This window comes from Nannospalax galili, unplaced genomic scaffold (assembly GCF_000622305.1).
Source record: "Nannospalax galili isolate Female #2095 unplaced genomic scaffold, S.galili_v1.0 scaffold215, whole genome shotgun sequence".
Lineage (NCBI taxonomy): Eukaryota > Metazoa > Chordata > Mammalia > Rodentia > Spalacidae > Nannospalax > Nannospalax galili.
In genome coordinates, this window is record NW_008338533.1 from 7,265,490 (window position 1) to 7,283,158 (window position 17,669).

Below are 17,669 nucleotides of genomic sequence, written 5' to 3' on the forward strand. Positions count from 1 at the left end.
AGCTTAGCTAGGCTTTGCAAAGCCCTGAGTTCAAGCTATATAGCAGTCACCTCAAATTAAAAGAGGTTTAGGTTATTTTAAAATATTGTAATTATCTGAGTGGGAAATGATGCATTTTCACTTAAAAATCTTTATTAAGGGGCTGGAGAGATGGCTCAGCAGTTAACTGAAGAACACTGGTTGTTCTTGCAGAAGACCCAGGTTTGGTTCCCAGCACCCACATGGCAGCTAACAACTGTCTGTAACTCCAGTTCCAGGGGATCCAACACCCTCTTCTGACCTCCTCGGGAATTGCATGATGGGGTGCACTTACCTACATGCAGGCAATACACCCATACACATAAAATAAAAATAGAATAATTTTTAAAATCTTTTAAGTAAAAAGCAAAAAGAAGAAGGTAAAGTGAAAACCTATCAAACGTTTTTATTCCCTGGTGCTTGGGCTGGTACCCAGGGCTCAGACACGCTGGCAAGAGCTTCCGCTGTGGCCCTTACCCCATCACCCTTAAACGCAAAACTAAAGCTGGCAGCTTGGTAGACATTGTCACTGCTTCTTTATCCTTCTTTCCTCCTTTTCTCCCCCCATAAGAACAGAGGTTTATCTTGGCTCCACATTCTAGAGATACCAGATCAAGTGGCTGCATCTGGTGACAGCCTTCTGGTTGGCAGGGCCCCTGGGTGGCCCAGGGCATCATGAGGTACAAACAGGAGTAGTGTGTCTATCTGTTCCTGTTTTTTTAAAAAATTATTTATAATTTGTATTACATTAATTTGTCTTGGAGTGTGTGTATATGTGGGGTACACATGTACAACTGTCATTCCAGTGGTCAGGAAGTGGACCCTGAATCATCAGTTCAAGACCATCCCTGGTTACATTGCAAGTTCAAGGTCAGCCTGAGCTACAGGAGATCCTATTCCAAACAAACAAACAAACAAACAAATAAACAAAACAATCCAAAAAGGATTATGTTTCAAAAGGAAAAAGAAAAAGAACAGCACCCCAAACTACTGGTAAGGCATAGGACTTGTCTGAGGTGGATAGTTTTTTTCTATAAGGTTCATATACTGAGAACTTTTTTTGGTCTTTTTGAAACAGGGTCTCCCTTTAGCCCCAGATGGCCTGGAACTCACTATATAGACCAGGCTGGCTGCCTCCCATGCTGGGACTGTGGGCGTGTGCCACCATGCCTGGCTAATGAAAATTTAAAAAAAAAATATTTTAAATTTTTATTTTTATTTTATGTGTATGAGTGTTTTGCCTGCATGTGTGTAAGTGCACCTGTGTTGAGCAATGCCTGTGGAGGTCAGTAGAGGGTGTCAGAGCCTCTGGAACTGGAGTTATGGATGGTTGTTAACCACCATGTGGTGATTTGAACTTGGGTCCCTGGAAGAGCAGCGAGTGCTCTTAACCACTGAGCAATCTCTCCAGCCCCCATATAATGAAACCTATAAGCTCTGTGGATCTATGGTCTGTGTTGCAGTTACAGACTATATGTACATGAATGTGTATGTTTGTGCTACCATAAGAGATACATAAATATAGGCCATGATGATGCACGCCTTTAACTCCAGCACCCGGGAGGCAGAGGCAGGCAGATCTCTATGAGTTGAAGGCCAGCCTGGTCTACTTAGTGAGTTCTAGGACAGCTGGGGCTACTGAGAGACCCTGTCTCAAAAAGACAAAAAAAAAAGAAAATATATAAATATAATAAAACACATATAAGTCTCGATATGTGAACTTCCCATTACAGATATTATATTTCTGATTTTTAAAACTATTTATTTACTTTATTTTGTAGCCCCAGCTGTCCTGGACCTCACTAGGTAGACCAGGCTGGCCTTAAACTCACAGTGATCCACCTGCCTCTGCCTCCCAAGTGCTGGGATTAAAAGCATGTGTCATGACACCAGTCTCTCTCTCTCTCTCTCTCTCTCCCTCCTCTCTCTCTCTTAAATAATATTTTATTTATATTTATGTATGGGTGCATTGCCTACATGGGTATAAGTGCACTCGTGTCATACAATGACTGAGGAAATCAGAGGAGAACGTTGGATTCCCTGGAACTGGGGAATGGCTGTTAGTCACCATGTGGGTGCTGGGAATCAAACCCAGGCCCTCTGCAAGAGTGGTCAGTGCTCTTAACCACTGAGCTATCTCCAGCCCCTGTAAGATAGTTTTTAAAAGGAAGTTCTGCCAGGCGTGGTAGTGCACGCCTTTAATCCCAGCACTTGGGAGGTAGAGGCAGGCGGATCTCTGTGAGTTCAAGGCCAACCTGGTCTACATAGTGAGTTCCAGGACAGCTGGGGCTACAGGGAGACCTTGTCTCAAAAAGACAAAAAAAAAAAAAAAGAAGTTCTATGAGGCAAGATGACCTGGCAGGTAGCCTGATGTGGAGCCTGATGATGAGTTGAATCCTTAGGACCCATATTTCAGAAGGAAAGAACTGACTTCTGCAAGTTGTCCTCTCTTCCACATGCTTGCTGTGGCACACTTGTGTGTGTGTCCATATACTCCAAACAAATGACCAAACAAATAAATGTGAAAAAGGAGGTTCCATTAACTATTAATAAATAGTTGTACTTAATAAATAATGTACCTTATTCACCAATAAAATAAATAACAGGCTGGCATGGTGGCACATGCCTTTAATCCCAGCAATCTGGAGGCAGAGGTAGGTGGATCTGTATGAGATCGAGGCCAGGCTGACCTACATAGCTAGTTCCAGGCCAGCTGGGGTCACAGAGAGACCCTGTCTCAATATTGATGGATCCAAAGCCCCCAGAATAATGGATTTAAACTAAAATCCCCCAGGCCTGAGAAAAACTGTACAAGGAAGTAAAAATAAAAAAACAATTCTGAATGCTAAGAACAAGCTGAGCTGACCTTTTTCATGCTCCTCTGCCCAAGCTGGAAATCATCCCAGAAATTCCCCCTACCTCTGCTTGGCACATAGCCACCGCTTTTCTGCTTGGCACATAAGCCGCCGCTTGTCTTTAAAAGAAACCTGTGAACTGGGCTCTGGACTTCTGTCCTCCGAGTGAGGTGGGAGTCCGTTTTGCAAAACGCCAATAAATCCTCATGCTTGTTGCATCTCCTGATTTGAGGACTGAGTTATTGGGGTGCAACCTCCCGAGAACGTAGGGTACCCCAATCTGGGGGTCCTACAGGGGGGGAATAGCAGGTGGGGGTCAGGGCATGCCAGGGCATGTCCAGGCATGTCTAAAGCCGAGAATCTCAAATTGTCCTGTGAACTCCTCTTATACGTAACAACACCTGCACACGCTAGTAAATAAACAAACAAAAGGGAACAGAGGAAAAAAAGAAAGAAATGAGAGGTCAGCCACAGTGAGGCCAGATGAGGATGTCACACCCCCAGAGCTGCAGTCATAGGCAGCCGTGAGCTGCCCCACATATTCAATGGGAAATAAACTCAGGTCCTCTGCAAGAGCAGCGTGCACTGAGCCATCTCTACAGCCTCCAAGCGTGGCTTTTAGAAATTCTACAGAGAAATTTGCTAATACACTTGGTGACCTTCTGTTTCAAGACCTTCCAAAGCACAAAGGTTGCCGTGGCTGACACTCCAGGTGAGGTACTCAACATTCCACAGAGGAGCCTCCTTCAGTCAGGGGAAGCCCCAACCTCCTCCACCACCACCTGCCACAGTCACCCCTCCCTCCTCGTTCTTCTCATCCTCCCTCTCCTCCCCCTCCTGTTCTTCTCGTCCTCCCTCTCCTCCTCCCCCTCCCCCCTCCTCCTCCTTTTCCTCTGCCTTCACCTGTCCTCATGGTGAAGGAACAAATGCTCTGCAAATGAACTGAGGACAGAGAAAGTTACCATACCCAAAGGAACACGGAGCCCAATGGTGCTTCAAGGTATTTGTTTATTTACTTTGATTTCTTTCTTCTTTTTTTTTGAACTTTTTGAGACAGGGTCTCCCTGTAGCCCCAGCTGTCCTAGAACACACTGTGTAGACCAGGCTGGCATTGAACTCACAGAGATCCACCTGTCTCTTCCTCCCAAGTGCTGGGATTAAAGTTGTGGGCCACCACACCTGGCTGATACTTTTTTAAAAAATATTTTATCATTTTTATTTTATGTGTATGAGTGTTATGCCTGCACGTAGGTAAGTGCACCGTGTCGTGCAATGGAGGACAGACAAGACTGTCGGATCCCCTGGAACTGGAGTTACGGAAAGTTGGTAGCTGCCATGTGGGTGCTAGGATTCAAACCCAGGTCTTCTGCAAGAACAGTCAGTGTTCTTAACTGCTGAGCTATCTCTCCTCTATCATCTATCTATCTATATTAATCTATCATCTACCTATCTACCTATCTAGCAATCTCTATATCTATCATCTATCTATATTAATCTATCATCTACCTATCTATCAATCTATATATCTATCATCTATCAATCTATATATCTATCATCATCTATCTATCATCTATCTATCTATCTATCATCTATCTATCTATCTATCTATCTATCTATATCATCTCTCTATCATCTATTGTGTTTGTGCTCCTGTGGAGAACATCAGGTATCCTCCTCTACCATTCTCTATTGCTTTTGAGATGGTCTCTGCCTGAACTTGGCGCTGGGCCTTCTAGGCTAGGCTGGAAGCCGTCAAGCCCTGTTGATCTTTCTGCCTCCACCTAACTTGGAGCTGAGGTTACAAGCATGCATGGAACACCCGGTTTGTTTAGTGGGTTCTGGGATCCCAACTGCTGTGTGCTTGAGTGTACAGTGAGTGCTCTTAACCCCTGACCATCTCTCCAATACCCCCACCCATCTTTTTGTATTTTGTTTTTTTGAGGTAGAGTCTCCCTGCCTCTAGATCTGCCTGCCTCTGCCTCTGGAATGCTGGGATCAAAGGTGTGTGCCACCATGTCTTGCCGGTGCCAGCCGGCCAAGACGGACAGTACCTGAAAGGGGGAGTGAGGATTGAAAGAAAGAACAAGAGACAGAAAAGATACTTGGGAGGATATCAACAGCTGTTTTCCCCACCTGTATCTGAGGGTCAAGGAGCGGTCAAATACTTCAAAGGCTTCTTTGATCTTTTTGTTTACCACTGTTGCCTCCAGGTCAGGTATTGTGAGGCTCTCCACATAAACACATTCCTCTTGATTAGGCAGATTAGGTACTGGTGTGCATAACACAAACTCAGTAAACAAGCCTGCCACAGCTCAATGTACATAATAGACTAACAGCTCCCAACAAGTGCATATATGTGTCTGCAGTACATGCACATGTATGTGTGTGTGTGTGTGTCTGCATGCACAGCAGGAGGGGGAGGGCATTAGGTGTCCCTCCCTCATTTTTGACCTCTTTCTGCTGAGGCAGGGTCTCTCACTAAACCTGGAGCTCATTGCTTTCTGGCTAGGCTGGCACCCAGCAAGCCCCAGTCATCTCTGTGTCTCCAGGCTCAGGGAGAGACCCTGCCTCAAGGAAAAGGAATAGGCAGCAGGATAGAAGGGTGGGCACCCAACCTCTCCTCCCGGCCTGCGTGTGCACATATACACATAAAGACATCTTTTGGGGGGGGGTCTTTTTGAGACAGAGTCTCCCTGTAGCCCCAACTGGCCTGGAACTTACTATGTAGACCAGGATGGCACTGACCTGACAGATTTGCCTGCCTTTGTCCCCACCCAGTGCTGGGATAAAAGGTGTCCACCACCATGTCCTAACAAAAATAAATAAATCTTTTTTAAAAATTAAAGATCAGGGGCTGGAGAGATGGCTCAGCAGCTAACAGCATTAGCTGCTCTTCCAGAGGACCCAGGTTTGATTCCCAGCACCCACACGGCACCTAACAATGGTCCTAACTCCAGTTCCAGGGGATCTGATGGCCACTTCTGACCTCTGTGGGCACTGGACAACACGGGTGCACTTACATACATGCAGGCACTACATTCACACACAAAAAGAATATGTAAAATTATAAAACATGTGCCTTCATTCGTGGGGTAAAATATTTTTGAGTATCTGTTCAGATATCTAGTTGAATTTGTAGAGTCTAATTTCTTTTAGACGTACATAGGTCAATTAACAATCTATCGAGGACTTATTTTATTATTATTTGGACTTCGAAAAAAAATCACAGACTCAGAATATTCAACTGTGGGCCTCTATGAAATTCTGACACTCTGGGGCGACAGGGCGCACTGCAGTGGCCGGGGCCTGTGCGGAGACCGTGCGCCCCGCTTATCCGTGACCTCTTCCATCTTGCCTGTAGGACCTTCTGGAAAGCAGAGCAGTGGAGCCTCGGCCAGCCGCCCTCGGAGTCGTGAAAAAAAATCACAGACTCAGAATATTCAATTGTGGGCCTCTATGAAATTCTGACACCCTGGGGCGACAGGGCGCACTGCAGTGGCCGGGGCCTGTGCGGAGACCGTGCGCCCCGCTTATCCGTGACCTCTTCCATCTTGCCTGTAGGACCTTCTGGAAAGCAGAGCAGTGGAGCCTCGGCCAGCCGCCCTCGGAGTCGGACGAGGCCCTGACGCGGGAAGCGGAAAGGAAGCGTGGGGGGAAGGGGACGCGCAGGGCGCCGAGGACGCGCGGCCACCCCGGGGCTGCGGAGGAGCCCGGCTGCCAGCAGGTGCTCACGTTCCCGTGCTCGCTGTGCCGGGAGGAGCTGCAGCCGGCCGGCTGCTTCCTGCACAAGAGGGAGCACGGCGCGCTGGGCGTCCTGGGCCTCCGGGGCCTGGGCCGCGAGAGGCCGCGGCCGTCGGCGGTGCTGGCGCAGCGGCAGCGCGCGGTGTCCCGGCTGCTGGCGTCCTTCCCGCTCACCGAGCCCGGCCGGCGGAGCACCGAGCCCGCCCTGAGGAGCATCGACGCCGCCTTCGAGCTGCTCCGGAGGACGCAGGGCCCCGCCTGGCGCAGGGTCTTCGGCACCGGGGACCCGACGCCCCCCTTCTCCCCCGGCGTCCGCCACCCGCTGGTGAAGGGCGCGGCCGTGTGCGGGAGCGCGCGCTCCACCCGGAAAGCGGGCACGAGCCACACGTTCGCGGTCGCCGGCGACTTCGGCCAGAAGCCCGACGTGTGCTTCCTCGGCCTGTTCGACGGCCACCGCGGCCGCGCGGCTGCAGACCTGGTGTCCCGGGAGCTGCCCACGCTGCTGCTGCACCAGCTGTCGGCGCTCGACGCCTCCTTCCGCCTGACGGCCGAGCAGCGGCGGCTGGTCCGGGCCTTCCGCACGGTGTTCCGGGAGGACTACGAGGCCCTGGAGGACGCCTTCTCCCGAGCCCGCCGGCCCGGAGCGCACGGGCGGGCGCACGAGGACGTGCACAGGGCCTTCGCCAAGGCCTTCTGGAGAATGGACCGGCTCCTGCGCCTGGGGCGCGACGAGGTCTCCAGGGTCCGGTGGAGCGGGTGCTCCGCAGTCGCCTGCATCTTGGAAGGCGGCGTTGCACATCCGTGTGGTTGTGAGGAGCGGACAGGAAACGGTGCCCAGGACATCGACCCTCCGCGGTGCACGTCAGAGATAGTCTCCGGGGTGCTACACGTCGCCAACGTGGGTGTGTATGCCCAGTCACACCGCAGCACCGAATGCTGTCGGTTCCTGGTTCCAGAATTCTTGCGTTGTCTATCCCTTAGGGAGTGATTAATCACATCGATCAGTTTAAGAAACAAGCCCAATGTGGATGCAGATGCCGGCTCAACAATAATTGTATCTTTTTTATAGGCACTGACCTAGAAAGGCTGACAAACATTGCATTTTCCACACGAGGGGCCGCTGAGATGGCTCAGCAAGTAAAGGCACTTCCCCCAAGCCCGATGAACTGCCGGAGTTGGAGCCCCAGGACTCACGTGGTACAAGGACAGAATTGACACCCACAGTGTTGTCCTCCAACCTCTATGTGCTGCTGTGCACACACAGACACAGACACACACACACACAGACACAGACAGACACACACAGACACACATACACACACAGACAGACAGACACACACACACCAAATAAATGTAAGACATTTTTTGGTCTTTTTGAGACAGGGTCTCCCTGTAGCCCCAGCCGGCCTGAACTCATTATGTAGACCAGGCTGGCCTTGAACTCAGAGAGGTCCATCTGCCTCTGCCTCTGCCTCCCGACTGCCAGAATTTAAAGGTGTGCACAACTGCACCTAGCTTATAAATATAAAACATTTTTAATTAAAAATGATGTCCAACCAGGCGTGGTGGTGCATGCCTTTAATCCCAGCACTTGGGAGGCAGAGGCAGGCGGATCTTTGTGAGTTTGAGTCCAGCCTGGTCTACATAGTGAGTTCTAGGACAGCTGGGGCTACAGGGAGACACTGTCTCAAAAACACAAAAAAAATTTTATGTGTATGTGTGTATTGCCTACGTGTATGTAAGTGTACCCATGTCCTGTGGAGGACAGATGGTGGCATCGGATCCACTGGAACTAGAGTTACAGACGGTTGTTAGCTGCCATGTGGGTGCTGGGAACCGAACCTGAGTCTTCTGCAAGAGCAGCCAGTGCTCTTAACTGCTGAGCCATCCCTCCAGCCCCTATTGTGACAACTTTAAGGATAACTGTCCTATAGCCCAGGCTAGCCTCAGACTCACAAAGATGACCTTGAGCCTCTGATCCCCTGTCTCCACTTCCTGAGGGCTGGAATTACAGACGGGTGACACAATGCTATGTATGACACAACTCTACAGTTAATAGTACTGGGATCCAACTCAGGGCTTGTTCATGCTGGGCAAGCAGTCCACCAACTCAGCTACCTTCCAGCCAGAAATAAATACGTAATGAACTAATGACATGCTCAGTGACCAAGTACTGTCAGTTTCATAACAGGGAGGACCAGCTACATCACCAAGCTACATCTCCAGTTGACTTTTTACTTTTGAGACAAGGTTTCATTAAGTTTCTGAAGCTGGCTTTGAACTTGATCTATATCCTTGGATTTGGAATCCTCCTGCCTCAGCCTCCCAAGTGGCTGGGATTACAGGCATGTGACAGGCTGTAATCAGGACGGGCTAAATATTTTGTCCTTAATTCTCATTCATATTTCTTATTTATTTATTTATTTATTTATTTATTTATTTATTTATTTATTGGTCTTTTTGAGACAGGGTCTCCCAGTAGCCCCAGGTGTCCTGAAACTATGTAGACAAGGCTGGCCTTGAACTCACAGAGATCCACCTGCCTCTGCCTCCCGGGTGCTGGTATTAAAGGCGTGTGCCACCATGCCTGGCCTATTTTTGTTTATTTTTATTTTTCGGTCTTTTTGAGACAGGGTCTCCCTGTAGCCCCAGCTGGCCTGGAACTCACTATGTAGACCAGGCTGCTCACAGAGATCCTCCTGCCTCTGCCTCCCAAGTGCTGGAATTGAAGACATGCACCACCACACCCAGCTCTTGACATTTAATTTTATAACTTCTCTTGATGCTTTCTTTTACTTCACTAAATCCTTACAAGATTTACTAACATGCACATAGAGTGACCTGTATTTAGGAATGACGTTACTCTATCTTTCCTAAATGATTATACTGTTCCCTCATCCTTTTAGCAAAGGCTTGTGGCTCTATTTTTCCGTATTCTACCAACAAGGTCTCATTTTGAAAGATTTTAAAAATTTATGTGTATGTTTGTATCTGTGTGTATGTATGTGCACATGTGTGGGTGCCTGTGCTGGATAGCTTTAGTGTCAACTTGACACACCTGGGTTGAGGGAGCCTCAATTGGGGAATTGCATCTATTGGACTGGCCTGTGGCCATGTGTAAGGGGCATCTTCTTGATGAGTGATGGGGGGGCCCAGCCCACTGTGGGTGGTGCCACCCCTGGGCAGGTGGGCCTGTGTTGCATAAGAAAGCAGGCTGAGCAGGGGCCCGGGGAGCAAGCCAGTAAGCAGTGTTCCTCCATGGCCTGTGCTCCAGCTCCTGCCTTCAGGTTCCTGCCCTGAGTTCCTACCTTGGGCTCCCTGATGAACTGTGACCTGGGAGATGTGAGCTGAATAAACCCTTTCCTCCCCAAGTTGGTAGTGGTCAGAGTGTTTTGTCACAGCAATGAAGAACAAACTAAGACAGTGCCCTTGGAGGCCATAAGACGGTATCAGATCCCCCTGAGCTGGAGATACAAGTGGTTGTGAGGCACCTAATGTGGGTCCTGAGAACTGAACTCAGGTCCTCTGCAAGAGCCGGAAGTGCTCTTAACCACAGTGCATCCCTCCAGCCCCAGCTCTGTTGTTTCAGTTCTAGGCATCCCAGTGGCATGAGGACGTGGCATTGTAACTTTGTGTGCTTGTTAATCATCTAAATGCTGTCCTTGGAGAGATGTTACTCAATTCAGCAACTGGATTATTTGCCTATTTATTTTTGGGTTGTCAGAGTTATTTACTTATTTACTGGTCTTTTTGAGACAGGGTCTCCCTGTAGCCCCAGCTGGCCTGGAACTTGCTATGTAGACCAGGCTGGGCTTGAACTCACAGAGATCCGCCTGCCTCTGCCTCTGAATGCTAGGATTAAAGACATGCATTACTACGCCTGGCTTATTATTCTTATTTTATGCCTATGAGTGTATTGAGTGCATGTATGTAAGTGCACCCATGTTGTGCAATGCCCATGGCGGTCAGAAGAGGGCTTCGGATCCCCGAGAACTGGAGTTACAGGTGGTTGTTAGCTGCCATGTGGGTGCTGGGAATGGAAGCCAGCCAGCAAGCACTCCCCACCACCGAGCCCTCTTCAACTCTCTAACTGCTCTTTATTCCTTTGTGCAGACCTGTGCTCACCTGCTACCTTTCTCTTCTGCCTGAAACTCTTCTTTGGTGGGTTTTCTGGTGATGGATTCTTTTTTCCTTTGAGACAGGGTCTCACTGTGTACCCCTGATGGGTCTGGAACACTTCTTGATTTTTCGTCGTGTCATCCTCGAGCAGGGGCCATGGGGATGGTGTCCGCATCTCCCCAATTGTAGTATCTGTGCTACTGAAATGAGCGTCTGGTGATGGTTTTATTTTATTTTATTTTTTGAGAGGAGTCTCCCTGTAGCCCCAGCTGGCCTGAAAGTTGCTATGTAGACCAGGCTGCCTCATAGAGATCCACCTGCTTCTGCCTCCCAAGTCCTGGGATTCAAGGCGTGCACTACCACAGCCAGCTGCCCTCCACCTTTTTTTTTTTTTTTTTTTTTTTAAATAAAAGAAACGGCCTGACGTAGAACGCTGCTCCGGGGTTTCTGCTTCTGTCTCGGCCTTGCTGTCTACGTCACCCTGCGTTTTGGGGCAGAATGTGGTTCCCCCTTGTGGCTGCTTTAAAGATGTCCTCTTTATCGTTGGTTTTAAGCGGTTTGACGGATCTTTGTTCTCGTCACTGCTCTTCTCTAGATCACTTAGATCACGTGCTTTAGTCCACCTGAAACTGTCCTACAACTTACTAATGAATTGCAATCTATGCTTTATTCTCTCTCTCTCTCTCTCTCTCACACACACACACACACGCACACACCTGTGCCTTTGGGTTTGGTTTTATTTGGCTGACTTCACTGCGGTGCAGTGTTTTGCTTAGTTACAGGCTAGCGTAGAGTTTCCTTGGTCTGCAGGAATAAATTCCCACAAACAGTGATATGAACAAGCACTTATTTCACCAGCACTTTGCATGTGAGCTTAGTGTTGGGAAGCAACCTTGCCCTCCCTCTCTTCTTCCTTCTTTCTGAAACAGATCTCAGTCTGTCCTCAAATCTGTGGCCATCCTCCTGCCTCATCCTTGAGTTTTGAGGTTACAGATGTCAGGCACCATGGTCCAGCTTTCCTTTTTTCATTTTTTGGTCTTTTTGAGACAGGGTCTCCCTGTAGCCTCAGTTGTCCTGGAACTCACTATGTAGAACACGCTGGCCTCGAACTCCCAGAGATCCGCCTGCCTCTGCCTCCCCAGTGCTGGGGCTGAAGGCATGCCCACCACGCCCAGCTCCACCTTTCTTCCTTTTACCCGTCTCCCTTCCCCTCCTCTTTCCTGATGTAGGGTCGGGTGGGCTGGCTTTGCTTGAACTCACTATGTAACCAAAGAAGACTCTGAATTCCTAATCCTCTTGCTGCTGCTGGGATTACAGGTGTATACCACCACAGCAGGATTTATGCAGGGGTTGAGATTGAACCCAGGGCTTCATGAATGCTAAGCGAGCACTGTACCAACTGAGCTGCAGCCCCACATCCCCCAGCCTTTTCTGTGTGGCTGGGCAAACCCAGGTTCTCATTCATGCTAGGCAGGCCCTCTCACCGTGCTCCACCTCTAAGCCACATCTGGGTTTCTAGGGAGCTGCTGGCCTTGCTTGCATTCTGGGGATGGCTAGGGACTCAAGATGGGTCCCTGGCCTGAATGCATTTCCCGTATCTGCCCTCATGTCTACAGGATCTTTTACACGCTCTCTTAAAAGATTTTTAAAGAATTATTATTTATGTGAGTGTATTGTCTGCATGAAAGTGCACCTGTGTCGAGCAGTGCCCACAGAGGTCAGAAGAGAGTGTTCGATCCTCTGGAACTGGAGTTATAGACAGTTGTCAGCTGCCACGTGGGTGCTGGGAACCAAACCTGGGTCTTCTGCAAGACCAGCCAGTGTTCTTAACTGCTGAGCCATCTCTCCAGCCCCTACACTCTGTCTCTTATAAGGACATTTTTTCAATGAATTTAGGGACCACGTGAATAACCCAATATACTTTCATTTTTCAGATCCTTCATTACAACTGCAAAAGATTTTTTTTCCAAAAAGACCCCATTAACAGTTGAAGGGTTAGTTTGGGGAATTATCTTTTGGGGTAGGTACATCTTCTTGACCCCCAACTCCCACCCCCCAAATATTTGATTCTTTCAATCTTGTTTTTATAGATTTTCCGGTGTCTTCAGAGGATCCTTCCATTTGGTTGCCATCACTGAGATGAGTCCCTCCCAAGCAGGCTATCCAGTGACCCATTAATTATAGGGTTTTCCAGTCTGGCTGATCTGAACAAACACTGTTCCCTGCCTTGTCTGAGTCCCGGGCAAGGTTCTCTCTAAGCCCTTCCAAAATGTTTCTCTCTGGGAGCTGAGGACTTTCCACACACACCCCCACGCTCTGGGATTCTCCAAGATTTCTCTGCTCTTCTGTCCTGGTGAACACTAGCTGCCAATCTCTTAATACCATCTCAACTCAGGTGAAAATATCTGTTATTTTAACTTGGCTACAAACCTCCAAGTTCCTAGTGTTTATGTGTGGGGATGCTGTTTGAGGGTGGTGTCATCCAGAGAGCACTGTCTGGTGTCTGCCTGTCTACACAGCAACAGGAAGCATATGATCAGCGGGCAGGAAGGATGCCCATTCACTTCCCTGCTGTCTTTCCCCATCTATGTTTGGCATCATAATCAGCAAGTCAGTCTCCCTGCAGTGAGGACACTGGTCAGGGGCACAGGTTTATCTTTGGCTTGGGTGAAGGCATAGTGTTTGCAGACCCAGCTTTGCTGACACGGAGCCACCCTGGTCTCCAACACTAGCAAACCCTAGGTCTCCTGTGAAAACGCAGAGTCCACATATTCAGCTCAATACCTGGTCTTAGCTGAAAGCTGGTTTTTCTCTTGGCATTTTCTGAGATTTGATCAGTAATTTGCTTTTGACTTGAGAACTTTGTGCATTTCTTTCCAGCTCAGTATCTGCTGACTTAACAGTATTCTCCAGGATAGTGTGCAGTGAGATGGTTAGTCCATGACCCAAAGTTGGGGCTCACACGTGCTATACCAAGCACTCTACCACTGAGTTACACAGAAATCTTTTTTTTGGTGCTAGGGAGTGCACCAAGGGCCTCACACGTTTTAGGAAGGTTCTCTACCACTGACATTAACACTCAGTTCTGAGTATTTGTTCTTAAAAAAAAATTATTTTAAAGGTGTATATGCGTGTATTGCCTGCATGTATATAAGTGCACCCATGTTGTGCAATGCTCTCATGAATCAGAAGAGGGTGTCAGATCCTCTGGAACTGGAGTTACAGACAGTTGTTAGCCACCATGTGGGTGCTAGGGATGGAACCTGGGTCCTCTGCAAGAGCAGTCAGTGGTCTTGAGCCATCACTCCAGCCTCTTAAACTTTTTTTTTTTTTTTTTGGTCTTTTTGAGACAGGGTCTCCCTGTAGCCCCAGCTGTCCTGGAACTCACTGTGTAGACCAGGCTGGCCTTGAACTCACAGAGATCTGCCTGCCTTTGACTCCTGAGTGCTGGGACTAAAGGCGTGTGCCACCATGCCCGGCCCCTTAAACTCTTTAAAAAGTATTTTTATTAATGTGAGCGTGTGGTGCTGCGTGTATTGAAGTGCACCACGGTACACCTTGTACCCTGAGAAGCTAGAAGAGGGAACTGGACCCTTTAGGATGGCAGTGAGCTGCCATTTGAGTCCTGGGAACTGAACCTCGGTTCTCTTGCAAGAGCAGCCAGTGCTCCTAACCACTGACCTCTCTCTCCAGGACATCCCCCCCCCCCCCCCCCCCCCCCCCCCAAAAGCCAGCCAGGGCAAGTTGTTTTACCAAGTTTTATTCCCAGTTGCCAGGGGACACCTTTCAACTTCACAACTCTTAGATAAGAATTGTCACTTTTTGTTTGAGGGAGGAAGGGTCTCATGTAGCCCAGGCTATGTAGCTGAAGTTGGCCTTGAATTCTCAATTCTCCAGCCTCTGCATGCCAAGTGCTAGGATTACAGGCATGGATTATGTGCCACCATAATCACATTTAAAAAAAATATTTTATGTGTATGAGTGTATTGCTTGCATGTTATGTAGTGCACCCATGTGGTATAGTGCCTGCAGAGGTCAGAAGAGGGCACTGGATCCCCTGGAATTGGAGTTACAGATGTTAGCTGCCATGTGGGTGCTGGAACCAAACCTGGGTCCTCTGCAAGAGCAGCCCATGCTTTTAACCACTGAGCATCGCTTCAGCACTGATAACCACGTTTTTTTTTTTGGTCTTTTTGAGACAGCGTCTCTCTGTAGCCCCAGCTGGCCTGGAACTCACTACGTAGATCAGGCTGGACTCGAACTCACAAAGATCTGCCTGCCTCTGCCTCCCAAGTGCTGGGATTAAAGGCGTGTGCCACCATGCCTGGCTGATAATCACATTGAAAAAAATTTGTTAATGTGTATGTGTGTATCGCCTGCATGTAGGTAAGTGCACCCGTGTCGTGCTATGTCTGCAGAGGTCAGCTGCCATGTGAGTGCTGGGATTCGAACCCCGGTCTTCTGCAAGAACAACCAGTGTTCTTAACTGCTGAGCCATCTCTCCAGCCCCATAATGACATTTTTTTTTTTTTTTTTGTCTTTTTGAAGCAGGGTCTCCCTGTAGCCCCAGCTGTCCTGGAACTCACTATGTAGACCAGGCTGGCCTTGAACTCAGAGAGATCAACCTCACAGATCCGCCTGCCTCTGCCTCCCAAATTCTGGGATTAAAGGTGTGTGCCAGTATGCTTGACTTTTATAAACTATTAAAAAAAAAAGCAATCTCCAGATCGGGGCATGGTGGCAAAAGCCTTTTTTAATCCCAGCACTCAGGAGGTGGAGGCAGGTGGACCTCTTTGAGTTCAAGGCCAACCTGGTCTACATAGGAGTTCCAGGCCAGCCAAAGTTACTTAGTGAGACCCTGTCTGGGGAAACAAAACCAATACCCAAATAGTCTATTTCCAGTCTATTTCCAGGGATTAAAAGCAGGTACTGCTCTTGCAGAGGACCTGCACGCACATGGTGCACATAAACTCACACGGGGGCACACACAAATGAATAAATACACTGTAAAAACTATTATTTCTGGTCCTATCCTTTTCTTTTAAAACCCCAAATGTCATTTTATTCAGGAAAGAAATATTTACTAATTTCACATGCAGACTCTCAGTACGAAGTGCTGGTTTGGTTTGCCTAGCATTTATTATTTTTTGAGGAACCTGCTGTGTAGGTCAGGTTTGTTTTAAAATTCTGAACCTCCTGACTGTTGAGATTACAGGTGTGCACTGTTGACCAGCCTCAACCATACTCAAACAGCACTGACGTCTTATGTAAGTATCTACGTCCCTTTGATGGTAGTTGTCACAAGCAGAAACTTGATTCTGAGAACACAGTCAACAAATATTTTAAAAAATGGAGATCTGTGCCAAATATCCATCTTTAGGGGTTCAACAGTGTTTCGTGACCTTACCTGCTGTAAAATAAGGGACATCTGGTGCAAACTGGTTCTAGGGCAATAAGGTTCTACTATGCTGATTAGCAGCAGGGAGTCATGAAAAGCTTCTTGGCCAAAATGAGTCCTGAGCTGGGCCTTTCCCTCACATGATGCCTTCTCCAAGCTCCAAATTCCTGCTCTCTGCTCCCTCAGGCCCATAATTCACTCCCTAAGGACTCTCCCCCCGAATCCCAGGTCCACTTGGTAGCAACTCCTGACATTGCTTTCCTTGTTTTCTTAAACACTAAGTGATCTTGGCTTTATTTGGGAAACTTTTGCCCACTAAACTTTCAAATTCCATTTGGGATTGGAGCTCACCCTGGAGTTTATTTAACATACCCTCCTTTTCACTAAAGTGGGAGATAAGCCAGGAACTATAGGAAGTTACATCACTGTCCTCTGCTTAAGAAATGCTGACTCTCCATCCAGCTGAACATCATCTCAAAGCAGTGCTTTGTTTAAAGCAGGCATCACCCTGCAGTCCTGGTTGGCCTGGAACTCAGGATCTTCCTGCCTCAGTCCTGAGTGTTGAGGACTTCAGGTGCACAGCACCATGGCCAGAAAAAGCTGCTCTGTTTTTTTTGTCTTACTATGTAGACCAGGTTGGCCTTGATCTCAGAGACCTGCCTGCCTCTGCCTCCCGATTAAAGGCATGCGTCACCACGCCCTGCCAAAGCTGCTCTTTTTAACCCCTGAGATTACTGACCCTAAACACTTTCTTTTCCAGTGACTTCCATTTTTGTTCTGATGAAATTTCCTCAAGTGTACACTCTATCACATGGTGGGAACTTTCTATCTAAAATTTTGTTTCATACTCAGGTTAAGTTTCTGTGCAGAGGTTTCCACTACATGACTTGGGCAGCATGCTGAGTTCTCCAGATGGTATAGGAGCAAACCAGGGCAAGCTCCGTTCTAGATCTGCAGATCTGACCATCTCTCCAGCCCCTATTAAAACTTAAAAAAAAAAACCACCCCAAAAAACAGATGGGTGTGGTAGTGTGGTGGAACATATCTTTAATCCCAGCACTGTGAGGCAGGTGGAGCTCTGTGAGATGGAGGCCAGCCTGGTCTACATAGCCAGTTCCAAGGTGAACTGGGGCTACAGGGAGACCCCCTTTCAAAACAAAACGAAACACAAAATATAGTATTATAGTGTGAGGTTAGAGGACAACTCGGGGAAGCCCTTCCCCCATGTGGGTCCTAGGAATGGAACTCAGGTGGGTCAGGCTTGGCAGCTGGCACCTTTACTGAGTCTTGAATCCCCCATTTTTTAAAATTAGAATTTGGTTTGGAGACGGCTCAGTAGCCCAGCCTGCTTGCTGCTCTTCTGAGGACTGGAGTCTAGTTCCCATCAAGTGCAGCTCTGCTCTCAAGCCTGTAACTCCAGCTCCAGGGTATCTGACCCTTCCTTCTGTCCTCTAGGAACCCACACTCATGTACACGTTAACTACCCAGAGACATATACATAACTAAAAAATGTTAAAAAAAAATATGGTGGCACACAC

The 17,669-nt window shown here is 48.2% G+C and overlaps 1 protein-coding gene across 1 annotated transcript in view; it reads left to right on the top strand.

Moving 5' to 3' along the window:
* The window catches only part of Pp2d1 (protein phosphatase 2C like domain containing 1), a 38,026-nt gene that overhangs the window by 18,169 nt on the left and 2,188 nt on the right, over positions 1–17,669 (top strand). Inside the window, exon 2 of the mRNA XM_017798160.1 lies at positions 6,435–7,516. Coding sequence (XP_017653649.1) covers positions 6,435–7,516 — 1,082 coding nt within the window. The remainder of the gene's footprint in view (positions 1–6,434; positions 7,517–17,669) is intronic.